The 12,950-nt window shown below is 40.8% G+C and overlaps 1 protein-coding gene across 1 annotated transcript in view; it reads left to right on the top strand.

Annotated features, from left to right (window-relative positions):
* Positions 1 to 2,676: 2,676 nt before the first annotated feature.
* man2c1 (mannosidase, alpha, class 2C, member 1) overlaps positions 2,677 to 12,950 on the top strand; it is a 23,740-nt gene continuing 13,466 nt past the window's right edge. Inside the window, exons 1-9 of the mRNA XM_062991731.1 lie at positions 2,677 to 2,790; positions 4,074 to 4,199; positions 5,134 to 5,257; positions 5,327 to 5,397; positions 7,876 to 8,053; positions 8,176 to 8,365; positions 10,934 to 11,040; positions 11,131 to 11,241; positions 12,766 to 12,858. Of these exons, the coding sequence (XP_062847801.1) occupies positions 2,690 to 2,790; positions 4,074 to 4,199; positions 5,134 to 5,257; positions 5,327 to 5,397; positions 7,876 to 8,053; positions 8,176 to 8,365; positions 10,934 to 11,040; positions 11,131 to 11,241; positions 12,766 to 12,858 (1,101 nt within the window). The 5' untranslated portion in view covers positions 2,677 to 2,689. The remainder of the gene's footprint in view (positions 2,791 to 4,073; positions 4,200 to 5,133; positions 5,258 to 5,326; positions 5,398 to 7,875; positions 8,054 to 8,175; positions 8,366 to 10,933; positions 11,041 to 11,130; positions 11,242 to 12,765; positions 12,859 to 12,950) is intronic.

Raw genomic sequence — 12,950 nt, 5'->3', positions numbered from 1 at the left:
TGAGGCGACAGTGCTACCCACTTAGCCACCGTGCCGCCCGCTACAATATTGCAAGTGCAGCCCCCCCCCCCCCCTTGCGTCAACTTACAGTTTTTCTCAGTCGATTTGGTACATTTCTCACATCATGATTTACATTGGCATCACAAGTGCATTTCTCAAAACAGTTAGTGCAAACAGCAAAACTCAATGAAATACCTGCAAAAGCACGTACCTTGCTCAGAATTCTTTGTTGTTGCCTCAAAAGCAAATATTTATGTCAATCAACTTGTCAGTGCCATCAGAATGTCTAGTCTGTGTGTCATTGCCTATGAACAAGGCAGTCAAAATACTTAGTCATGTTGTCAGTGCAACAGTGTACACTGTAGGTATATTCTGATGAAAACTAGCTAAGCTTTTGATTACAAGAACGCTGCACATTCTGTGGCATATCAGTTGAAACAGTACGTGTTACACACAAAATACAAACTTACACAGAACACAAAGTTACGCATGACTGTATGTGGGAGACTGACAGCGAGAAATTAGACTGGAATCAAATTGGATGTCCTGGAGTGCCTAATACAGCCTCTGCAGACATCTGCTGTGATATCCTCACAAGCTGCATCCATGGCAGTCAGCAGGTTCATCTGGGTGTGCGGCTGGTGATCGTATACCTTCCATCTCCAGGCTGAGAAGAACTCCTCAATTGGGTTCAGGAATGGGGAGTAGGGTGGGAGGAATTCCATCAGCATTCTATGATGAATGGCAAACCATTGCCTGATGGTGTTAGAGTGGTGAAAACTCACATTATCCCAAATGACCACATATTTGGGCAAATCCTCTTGCATCACACCTCTCTCATTATCAGGGATGAGATCCCTGTTGAGGGTGTCCAAGAATGTGACAAAATGCTGTATGTTATAGGGCCCTATAATGGGAATATGTGTAAGCACGCCATTCTCTGACATAGCAGCACACATTGTGATGTTTCCTCCCCATTGGCCTGGCACATCAATGGTAGCCCTTTGGCCAATGATGTTTCGACCACGCCTTCTGCATTTTGCAAGGTTGAAGCCAGCCTCATCCAGGTATATAAAAGTGTGGAGTGGTTCTCTTGATTCCAGCTCCATGATACGCTACAGCACAAAAGGAGTAATGAAGTACATATAATGTTCATTTTGGAGAAGAAACAGTTACATACATTTCAGCCATAGCAAATGTGTCAGTATGCATAAGGGTGTTACCTGTACATACTGGTACCGTAGCTCTTTCACCCTGTCACCATTTCTTTGAAATGGAACTTTGTACAGCTGTTTCATGCTCATCTGGTGTCGTTTCAAAACCCGGTCAATGGTGGAGATGCTTACAGATTGAATATTTTGAAAAACATTGTTGTCCTGTATAATGGCTTGCTGGATCTCCCTCAGCCTTATGGCGTTATTTGCTATGACCATAGCACATATAGCCTCCTATTGTTGAGGTGTGAAAATGGGACCTCTGCCACCCCTATGAGCTAGTCTTGCAGTCCTATATTGTATAAGAATGCAAAAATGCAAAACATAAGATTGAATAACATTTCAGAATTTATGTCAATGTGCAGCATTACAGCAGAGTGCACATTTCTGAATTACATACCTGTTTTCTCTACGAAATGTTTGAACGATTGAAGACACAGTTGTTCTTCCAATATTCGGCTGCACCCGGTGACCAGCTTCAGCCTTTGTAAGACCATGATTTAAAACATGGTCCACAATTGTTGCCCTTATTTCATCTGGGACAAACCTATGGGCATGGACTCTCCTACCTCTTCCTCTGATTTGTCCCCTCAGCCTTACCCCTCTTCTTGGCTGTTCACCCTGTACACGGCCTTGTCTTTCTATTGTGAGACTTTGTGACACTGCAATGTTTTGTGTCTATATATGTTTGTCAACTGAAGGTTCATGAGATGCACCTCTGACCTATGGTTGAGAGCTGTTTGACCATTGGTTGATCTAAACCTTCACAAATTCCCCTTCTTAACTGAAAGCCAAGATTCACCCGAGAACAATTTAATCAATTTAGGATAAATTACCAAAATTTACCAAAAAAGTTTCATAGAAATGTACAACTTATGCCTGAGAGATTCTGTCAACATGTTCAGCACTTTTGCATGTAATGACCTAGGCAATGACCCAAAGCCTAAATGTTTTGGAGGGTAAGACAATTCAACAGACAATCAGTAGAACACATTTTGATAAACATGACATAAGCAATTGATAATGCAAAAAACAGCAGACAATTGTACATGACCATTTGCATGAATGTACAAAAGCATTTGCAAAATGTGAAACACAATGAGAAATGCTATCATGATCTGCACAAGTGACAAGGAGATGTGGAGATTGAATGAACAGTTTTGAGAATTTCAATTCTGATCTGAGAAATGAACCAAATCGACTGAGAAAAACTGTAAAACAAAAACTGTCCAGCAGCGTTCTCTGCTGGTACAAATAGATCGAAGGTTGCATTGTAATTAGTCCTTTTCTGGTTCTGTGGTGCACTACATAGGGCTTTAATTCTATTGTTTTCTCCACTATCTAGTGCACTTTGACAGGGAGTACTGAGCTTTTTGGTATTCAGCCATAAAGTTCTCACTTTACTTCCGGGTATGAAGGCGTTTTAACAAAGCCGTGTTGAGTTCGCTGTCAAATTGGTTGTATCAGTTGAAGTAATGTTTCACCCCCCAGTGTTGAAAAACAGGAGGACTCTGCTGGAGAGAGCAGAAAAGTTCATATCTGATGTATATTTCACCGACTGCAATCTCAGAGGAAGGTGAATGAAGTTGTTGTTTGGTTGGGTTTAGATGTTTTGTAATATTCACTGTGTTTAGCAGGTCACTGATCACGTGCAAGATTGCAGGATTAATTGCACAGTAACACATGATTTAGCTTTTAATAGAGATTTTGAAGTTCTGTCTGTTTCGGACTTTGCTCCTGGAGTAAATTGTACTCCCAAGTTCAGGAAATCTCAAAGTCCGTCTGATTAATTAAGAAAGTGTTTACTGTAGCTGAGAACCATTAAGTGAATCTGATCTAATACTGATGAAGCTTTTTAGAACAGTATCAGTTCTGGTGCTGGTACTAAGCGTCAAACTGATGCCCCTTGTTTGCCTAAATGAGAAATCCCTCACAGTTAGTACTTTTATGACAGATGGTGGACTTGCTGGTTTAAACGTGTCCTGAAAATACCAGAGGAATGGATGGGGAAGGAGGTTTATCTGAGATGGGAGAGCAATGGTGAGGGGATGATATGACGAGAGCAAAAACCAGTTCTGATAACCAATAAGAAGTTTTCCAGTCGAGATGTATCACATTATTACAATACAATCAAACTAACTCGGTGCACATTACATGAACAGCAATACTATCACGTGATGAAATGCCATTGGTCACACTGAGGTGAGGTGTTGAACTGTTGGGTCACATTAAGACATTAAACACTAGCAATGTCCTCACAGCGAGAAGTCTGGGTCCTTTCTGTCTGTCTGGATGTCAGAGTCAGAGAGGTTTTATTGTCATTTCAGCTACATACAAGTACATATTGAAACGAAACAGCGTTCCTCTAGGATCACGGTGTAACACGGTACAAAAAGTGCAAGACAAAAACAGATGTTCTCCCCATGTCTGCGTGGGTTTTCCTCCGGGTGCTCCGGAGTCCGATGACATGCAGTCAGGTTAAATGTAGCTACTAAAACAAAAAAAAAGTCCACATGTGTGTCTGTTTACGTGTTCTTTTGATGGATTGGCAACCTGTCTGGGGTGTTTCCTACCTTTGAATTGTGAATTGTGGACCCACCACAGCCTGCAATGAAGCAGTGATGAAACACAATGAATTAATGAATAAACGAATGAATGAATAAACTTAGGAAATGACTAAAATCACAAATAAAGTATGTAAAATGTTGTCAGATATCACGTGAAAAAAACTTAAGAGGTGTCCATTGTATTTGCTAGAAATCGCATAATCACAAAGTTTGCCAAAAAAGTGTACATCTAAATGTATTCTGTAAGGGACTCTGTAAAGGTCTCTAAATTAATACATTCATTTTCTTTCAGGTTGTATGGAGAAACTTGCCAGCTTGAGTCTCTGTCAGTGTACCAGACTGCAAAGCGTATCCCCTTCTCAGAGGCAGTTCAGCAAACCTTTCAGCCACGCAAAGTTGGGGACTCATTTGGACCCACGTGAGTTTACATTGAGCTTTTGTTATTTTATGGCACATACTGTACATACAGAGTTTCACAGTATGTCATTTGCTAACTGATCACATTTTTTTGTCTTTGCATTTACTTTTTTTTTAAATTCAAGTGAAAATAAATCAGTGGGTTGTTTTACAAATCTCTTTTATTTTAGGGTATGACATGAGATTTCCTATTCTGTTTTTTTCATTTTTATGTAGTGCTGACTTCAAACCTGTAGGAATTGTCTGATACCAAATTATACACTGATATGAATACCCGTACTGTAAACTAGCAGTATATGAATAAACTCACCTCATGCAGGTGAAAAAAAGCGGTTTGCTTCTTTACACGTGTCCGCAGGGGTGTATGTTAGTAACAACCCTTTTTTTTTTGTCAGGAGTGGAGGTTTTCAGCAGTAGTCAAGTAGACAAGTTGCATTCTCTGGGTTTACTCTAGTAACATTACTCACAGTAAAGCATGAAATCACGTGACCACACTGAAAAATAGTGTTTGTTTATTAGGATTTTTACGTCATGTTTTACACTTGGTTACATTCATGACAGGAACGGTAGTTACTCATTACACAAGGTTCATCAGTTCACAAGGTTATATCAAACACAGTCATGGACAATTTAGTGTCTCCAATTCACCTCACTTGCATGTCTTTGGACTGTAGAGGAAACCGGAGCATCCGTAGTAAACCCAAGCAGACACAGGGAGAACATGCAGACTCCACACAGAAATGGCCCAGACCGCCCAGGACCTTCTTGCTGTGAGGCGACAGTGCTACCCACTTAGCCACTGTGCCACCCCTGAAAAACAGTGAATCTGAAGCTTTTTAGAACAGTATCAGTCCTGGTTCTGGTACTAAGCATCAGGTTGGTTCCCATTCTCTACCTAAATGAGAAATCCCTCACATTCAGTACTTTTATGACAGATGGTGGACTTGCTGGTTTAAACTTGTCCTGAAAATACCAGAGGAATGGAAGGGGAAGGAGGTTCATCTGAGATGGGAGAGTGATGGTGAGGGGATGATATGGCGAGACCAGGAACCAGTTCAGGTAAATGTCCTCTGAATGATCAAGTAACAAAGTCGTCATTATTTTATTACATACTGTATGTGTTGGCAGGGTTTGACCAAGGAAGGTGAAAAGACCAGTTACATCCTGACTGAGTGCCTTAAACAGAATGAACCACACAGGTTAGTTATGATGCTGTATATGGTTTTACACTCAGTAATTAGAAATTTTACTTAAAATTGTCAAATGGAATGGTTGCAGCTTGTTCAAAATTCCGCCGCTAGATTGCTTACTGGTACGAAAAAACGTGACCACATTACACCTGTCATGGCCTCCCTACATTGGCTCAACATCAAATATAGGGTCCAATTTAAAATTTTACTCTTTGTATTTGAGGCACTCCACGGTATGGCCCCATTGTACATCACTGACATGTTATGTCCCTATAAGGCACAAAGGACACTCCGATCTTCAAACAAATCTTTACTAAATGTACCTCAGTCTCGCTTAAAACACAAGGGTGACCGTGCTTTCTCAGTCACTGCTCCCAGACTGTGGAATTCATTACCTCATGGTATTAAATCCCAGACTTCAATTGATGCTTTTAAAACTTGTCTGAAAACCTACCTTTTCTCTCTGGCATATGAAAATGGTTAACCAGGTGTTTCTTTTACTCCTGCTGTTTTATTGTTTTGTATATTCTATATTTATTAATCTAAAAATGGAAATGTATATACAGTGTATCACAAAAGTGAGTACACCCCTCACATTTCTGCAGATATTTAAGTATATCTTTTCATGGGACAACACTGACAAAATGACACTTTGACACAATGAAAAGTAGTCTGTGTGCAGCTTATATAACAGTGTAAATTTATTCTTCCCTCAAAATAACTCAATATACAGCCATTAATGTCTAAACCACCGGCAACAAAATTGAGTACACCCCTAAGAGACTACACCCCTAAATGTCCAAATTGAGCACTGCTTGTAATTTTCCCTCCAAAATGTCATGTGATTTGTTAGTGTTACTAGGTCTCAGGTGTGCATAGGGAGCAGGTGTGTTCAATTTAGTAGTACAGCTCTCACACTCTCTCATACTGGTCACTGAAAGTTCCAACATGGCACCTCATGGCAAAGAACTCTCTGAGGATCTTAAAAGACGAATTGTTGCGCTACATGAAGATGGCCAAGGCTACAAGAAGATTGCCAACACCCTGAAACTGAGCTGCAGCACAGTGGACAAGATCATCCAGCGTTTTAAAAGAGCAGGGTCCACTCAGAACAGACCTCGCGTTGGTCGTCCAAAGAAGCAGAGTGCACGTGCTCAGCGTCACATCCAACTGCTGTTTTTGAAAGATAGGCGCAGGAGTGCTGTCAGCATTGCTGCAGAGATTGAAAAGGTGGGGGGTCAGCCGGTCAGTGCTCAGACCATACGCCGCACACTACATCAAATTGGTCTGCATGGCTGTCACCCCAGAAGGAAGCCTCTTCTGAAGTCTCTACACAAGAAAGCCCGCAAACAGTTTGCTGAAGACATGTCAACAAAGGACATGGATTACTGGAACCATGTCCTATGGTCTGATGAGACCAAGATTAATTTGTTTGGTTCAGATGGTCTCAAGCATGTGTGGCGGCAATCAGGTGAGGAGTACAAAGATAAGTGTGTCATGCCTACAGTCAAGCATGGTGGTGGGAATGCCATGGTCTGGGGCTGCATGAGTGCAGCAGGTGTTGGGGAGTTACATTTCATTGAGGGACACATGAACTCCAATATGTACTGTGAAATACTAAGCAGAGCATGATCCCCTCCCTCCGGAAACTGGGTCGCAGGGCAGTGTTCCAGCATGATAATGACCCCAAACACACCTCTAAGACGACCACTGCTTTATTGAAGAGGCTGAGGGTAAAGGTGATGGACTGGCCAAGCATGTCTCCAGACCTAAACCCAATAGAACATCTTTGGGGCATCCTCAAGCGGAAGGTGGAGGAGCACAAAGTCTCGAATATCCGCCAGCTCCGTGATGTCGTCATGGAGGAGTGGAAAAGCATTCCAGTGGCAACCTGTGAAGCTCTGGTAAACTCCATGCCCAGGAGAGTTAAGGCAGTTCTGGGAAATAATGGTGGCCACACAAAATATTGACACTTCAGGAACTTTCACTAAGGGGTGTACTCACTTTTGTTGCCGGTGGTTTAGACATTAATGGCTGTATATTGAGTTATTTTGAGGGAAGAATAAATTTACACTGTTATATAAGCTGCACACAGACTACTTTTCATTGTGTCAAAGTGTCATTTTGTCAGTGTTGTCCCATGAAAAGATATACTTAAATATCTGCAGAAATGTGAGGGGTGTACTCACTTTTGTGATACACTGTATATGTTTCTTCTTTTATTGTTGTATTCTGCTGTACAGCACTTTGGTTAGCTTTGGCTTTTAAATGTGTTTTATAAATAAATTGAATTGAATTTTATGCCATCTTGCACCTAGTAGTGGACAATATTAAATTTCATAACCGCTGTCACATATTTTCATTTTATTTTTGTGTGCTGCCATAATAGTTCTGTTGTTTTTATAAACCAGTAATAAGACATCTGGCTATATCATATTTGTAATAACTCCTGTGCCACTGGTATATTTTTCTTTAAATATGTTACAGCTTGACCCTGTATGTGGAACTTGGGTGTAATGGTTTATTCGGTGCTGGACAAGGTTCCATGATAGCTGCCCCTGACCCAAACAGAAAGTACTCTCTTCAAAAGGCTGAGCTTGTTGTTTTTAATCGTGATGTGCAGGAGCTTCTCACTGACTTTGAGATGATTGTTGACATTGCCAAGGTTAGTGCCAGGGTTTATTTGTAGTTTCTTTTACTGAAGCAAGATTCATAAGGCATTTAGAATAATTTTCCATGACGCATTTGCCCATGTTTTTAAATACATGACTTTTTACTTTAACTCAGGTGCTAGGTGAAGAAAACCAACGTGGATATCAGGCTTTATTTACAGCCAATGAGATGGTAAACCTGTGCAACCCAGCCGATCCCAGCTCTTTCTCTTCAACCCGGGACCTTGCTCAGAAGTTCTTCAGCCAGAGGAATGGGCAAAGCCAGCATACTGTGCATGCTATGGGCCACTGTCACATTGACACAGGTTTAAATTTTCATTCATTATTCATTTGTATTAGGATGTTCAACCATTCAGTACTGGTAACTGAGACATGTACAGTGTATCACAAAAGTGAGTACACCCCTCACATTTCTGCAAATATTTCATTATATCTTCTCATGGGACAACACTATAGACATGAAACTTGGATATAACTTAGAGTAGTCAGTGTACAGCTTGTATAGCAGTGTAGATTTACTGTCTTCTGAAAATAACTCAACACACAGCCATTAATGTCTAAATAGCTGGCAACATAAGTGAGTACACCCCACAGTGAACATGTCCAAATTGTGCCCAAATGTGTCGTTGTCCCTCCCTGGTGTCATGTGTCAAGGTCCCAGGTGTAAATGGGGAGCAGGGCTGTTAAATTTGGTGTTTTGGGTACAATTCTCTCATACTGGCCACTGGATATTCAACATGGCACCTCATGGCAAAGAACTCTCTGAGGATGTGAGAAATAGAATTGTTGCTCTCCACAAAGATGGCCTGGGCTATAAGAAGATTGCTAACACCCTGAAACTGAGCTACAGCATGGTGGCCAAGGTCATACAGCGGTTTTCCAGGACAGGTTCCACTCGGAACAGGCTTCACCAGGGTCGACCAAAGAAGTTGAGTCCACGTGTTCCGCGTCATATCCAGAGGTTGGCTTTAAAAAATAGACACATGAGTGCTGCCAGCATTGCTGCAGAGGTTGAAGACGTGGGAGGTCAGCCTGTCAGTGCTCAGACCATACGCCGCACACTGCATCAACTCGGTCTGCATGGTCGTCATCCCAGAAGGAAGCTGACGCACAAGAAAGCCAGCAAACAGTTTGCTGAAGACAAGCAGTCCAAGAACATGGATTACTGGAATGCCCTGTGGTCTGACGAGACCAAGATAAACTTGTTAGGCTCAGATGGTGTCCAGCATGTGTGGCGGCGCCCTGGTGAGAAGTAGCAAGACAACTGTATCTTGGCTACAGTCAAGCATGGTGGTGGTAGCATCATGGTCTTGGGCTGCATGAGTGTTGCTGGCACTGGGGAGCTGCAGTTCATTGAGGGAAACATGAATTCCAACATGTACTGTGACATTCTGAAACAGAGCATGATCCCCTCCCTTCGAAAACTGGGCCTCATGGCAGTTTTCCAACAGGATAACGACCCCAAACACAACCTCCAAGATGTCAACTGCCTTGCTGAGGAAGCTGAAGGTAAAGGTGATGGACTAAACCCAATTGAGCACCTGTGGCGCATCCTCAAGTGGAAGGTGGAGGAGTTCAAGGTGTCTAACATCCACCAGCTCCGTGATGTCATCATGGAGGAGTGGAAGAGGATTCCAGTAGCAACCTGTGCAGCTCTGGTGAATTCCATGCCCAGGAGGGTTAAGGCAGTGCTGGATAATAATGGTGGTCACACAAAATATTGACACTTTGGGCACAATTTAGACATGTTCACTGTGGGGTGTACTCACTTATGTTGCCAGCTATTTAGACATTAATGGCTGTGTGTTGAGTTATTTTCAGAAGACAGTAAATCTACACTGCTATACAAGTTGTACACTGACTACTCTAAGTTATATCCAAGTTTCATGTCTATAGTGTTGTCCCATGAAAAGATATAATGAAATATTTGCAGAAATGTGAGGGGTGTACTCACTTTTGTGATACACTGTATATAAATCCTTTTTTATATATTTGAATGATTGATTACTGGCAACCATGTATCGATCACATGTATATTCAGTCTCAGCTGCCAGTGAGGTTAAGAATACCAACATGCAAACTATCAGGCTGTGTTTTGCTTTGGAATATGCAAAACTAATGCATAAACACAATGTACACATGTACAGACTCCAAATTATGCCTTAATGCATTAAAGACGCCCACAGCTGAACACCCCACAATAATCAAACTACAATGTACAATGAAAGAACATGCAGACCAAATGTTTTATATTAGATTATTCTGGATACAAGGGCATTGTGGAATAGCAGGGAATTAAAAAAGTCGACCAGTTGGCTGGAGGAATAACTATACATAAAATTATCTCAAAATATCAACAATGGACACCAAACCTCTCATAAATGACTACATCAGAAATAAATGGCAACTTGAATGAAACACACAAACGAACAACAAACTATACAAGATACACTCCAATGTCAGGAGTAAACCAAAAATACGCTATTGATAACAAAAATTAAGTAACCTACACTAGATGCAGAATAGGCCATTTCAGACTGATGCACCAACATCTAATACGAGGGAAAGACCCAACACTATGTGAAGATTGTCAGACACCCATCACTGTAAAACATATCCTGGCTGAATGCCTTAAATACAACAGAGAAAGACAAAAAGTACATATACTCTTTATAGAGTATACCCACTGGACACCATTAGAGGTCTTGTGGAGTCCATACCTCAATAAGTCAGAGCTGTTTTGTCAGCATGAGGGGGATCAACAGATTGTTTAAATGTTCTTGCTGATCAGTATAGGTGGTAAACTGTTAACCAATATATCATGCAGGGGTTGATAAAGTAACTAATTTACACTTGGTGTGTATATTTTATAGCCTGGTTATGGCCATATGAAGAGACAATTAGGAAATGTGCTCGCAGCTGGGTCACAGCTATTCGCCTGATGGAAAAGAACCCAGACTTCATCTTTACCTGCTCCCAGGTAATTAAGTGGTAATTAAATATCTACTGTGCTTTTCTAATAATAATAATACTCATACACATGTATGATATACATAGTGTTTTTGTGTAGGCTCAACAGTTTCAGTGGGTAAAGAACTGGTATCCAGCCTTGTTCTCTCAGATTCACCACTTTGTACAAAAAGGCCAGTTTATACCAGTCGGAGGCACATGGGTGGAGATGGTAAGAAAGTTACTACATTTAAAAAAAAAAAAATTTGTTACTAACTGTTTATATACAGTCGAAGTCATACGTTTACATACACATTAACCACATTTATTTCAACTCAGTTGTTCACAATTCCTGACATTTAATTCTAGTGCAGGTTCCCTTTCTTAGGTCAGTTAGGATCACTACTATATTTAAGAATTTAAAATGTCAGAATAATACTAAAGACAGTGATTTCTTTCAGTTTTTGTTTCTGTCAATCCATTCCCAGTGGCTCTGTAATATACATACACTTTGTAGCTTGGCCCAACACCTAGTCATTTAGGGCAGTTGTAGCCTAGTGGTTAATGTACCAGACTAGTAAGCAAATGGTCACTGATTTAAGCCCCACCACTGCCAGGTTGTCACTGTTGGGCTCTTGAGCAAGGCCCTTAACCCTCAATTGCTTAGACAGTATACTGTCACATTACTGTAAGTTGCTTTGGATAAAAGCGTCTGCTAAATGCCAAATGTAATGGTTAGACAAAGACTTGAAGAAGCCTATAAGCTACAGTGTCGCGCACTGTCTGTGAAATTTGATAAAGTATCAATGATGGTTAGGGGGTGCAGATAATTTTAATAAAAGTAACAAGGTAACAAGTGTCAGAGCAAAAATTTGCACTAAAACCTTTAGTGTGAAGCTGTGCAGTCACAGATTAGTCCCAGTGCCCATGCTAACTCCTGTCCACAAAGGCACCTACACTGGGTACACAGACCTCAGAACAGAACATGAGCGCAATTAAAGAAGGTTGATCGGGCTGACAAACCTTGTTTTTTTTTGTGAACGGCCAGTCACATGTGCATGTTTTACCAGAGACTGTTATTAAAAACACCATACATGTTTCCAAACACCTAATAATCTAAATTTAAATAAGACTCAAAGAATGAGGTTTACAGTTCCTTAGTAAAGTTAGATATACCCCCAAATCTTGTAATTATTTGACCAAATATTTATCTAATTTAAAATAAAAAGTTTTCTATAGGTCTTTGTTTTTTAAAAAAATAAAAAAGTGCTTATTTTTGTTATTTCACTGTAGCCTAGCCAAGGTCAGTTAACAGAACCTTTTTTGGGTAATTTGGTAAAAGCTTTTTTTTAACCAAATAAACCTGATTAAAATATCTTGGCGGCTTGGTGGCTAAGTGGGTAGCACTGTCACCTCAGAGCAAGAAGACCCTGGGTTTGATCCCCAGGTAAGGCGGTCTGGGTCCTTTCTGTGTGCATGTTCTCCCTGTGTCCACGTGGGTTTCCTCCGGGTGCTCCGGTTTCCTCCCACAGTCCAAAGACATGCAAGTGAGGTGAATTGGAAACACTAAATTGTCCATGACTGTTCGATATAAACTTGTGAACTGATGGATCTTGTGTAATGAGTAACTACCGTTCCTGTCATGAATGTAACCAAAGTGTGTAAAACACGACGTTAAAATCCTAATAAACAAACAAACAAAATATCTTGGTGATGTGGTAATAAATAAGAATATGATGCAGTGTCTCTCAATTAGGATGGCAACTTACCTTCTGGGGAGTCCATGATCCGACAGTTTTTAGAAGGACAGAACTTCTTTAAAACAGAATTTGGACAGTATTGTAAAGAGGTAAGTGTAGAACAGCAAACTCTGAAAGTGAAAATCTATTCCTGGATATTAACTGTTTTCTAAATGACTTATTTTGATTGATTTAGTGATGA

Source organism: Trichomycterus rosablanca, chromosome 1 (assembly GCF_030014385.1).
Source record: "Trichomycterus rosablanca isolate fTriRos1 chromosome 1, fTriRos1.hap1, whole genome shotgun sequence".
In the NCBI taxonomy this organism is placed as follows: Eukaryota; Metazoa; Chordata; class Actinopteri; order Siluriformes; family Trichomycteridae; genus Trichomycterus; species Trichomycterus rosablanca.
This window is presented reverse-complemented; position numbering and strand designations above follow the sequence as displayed.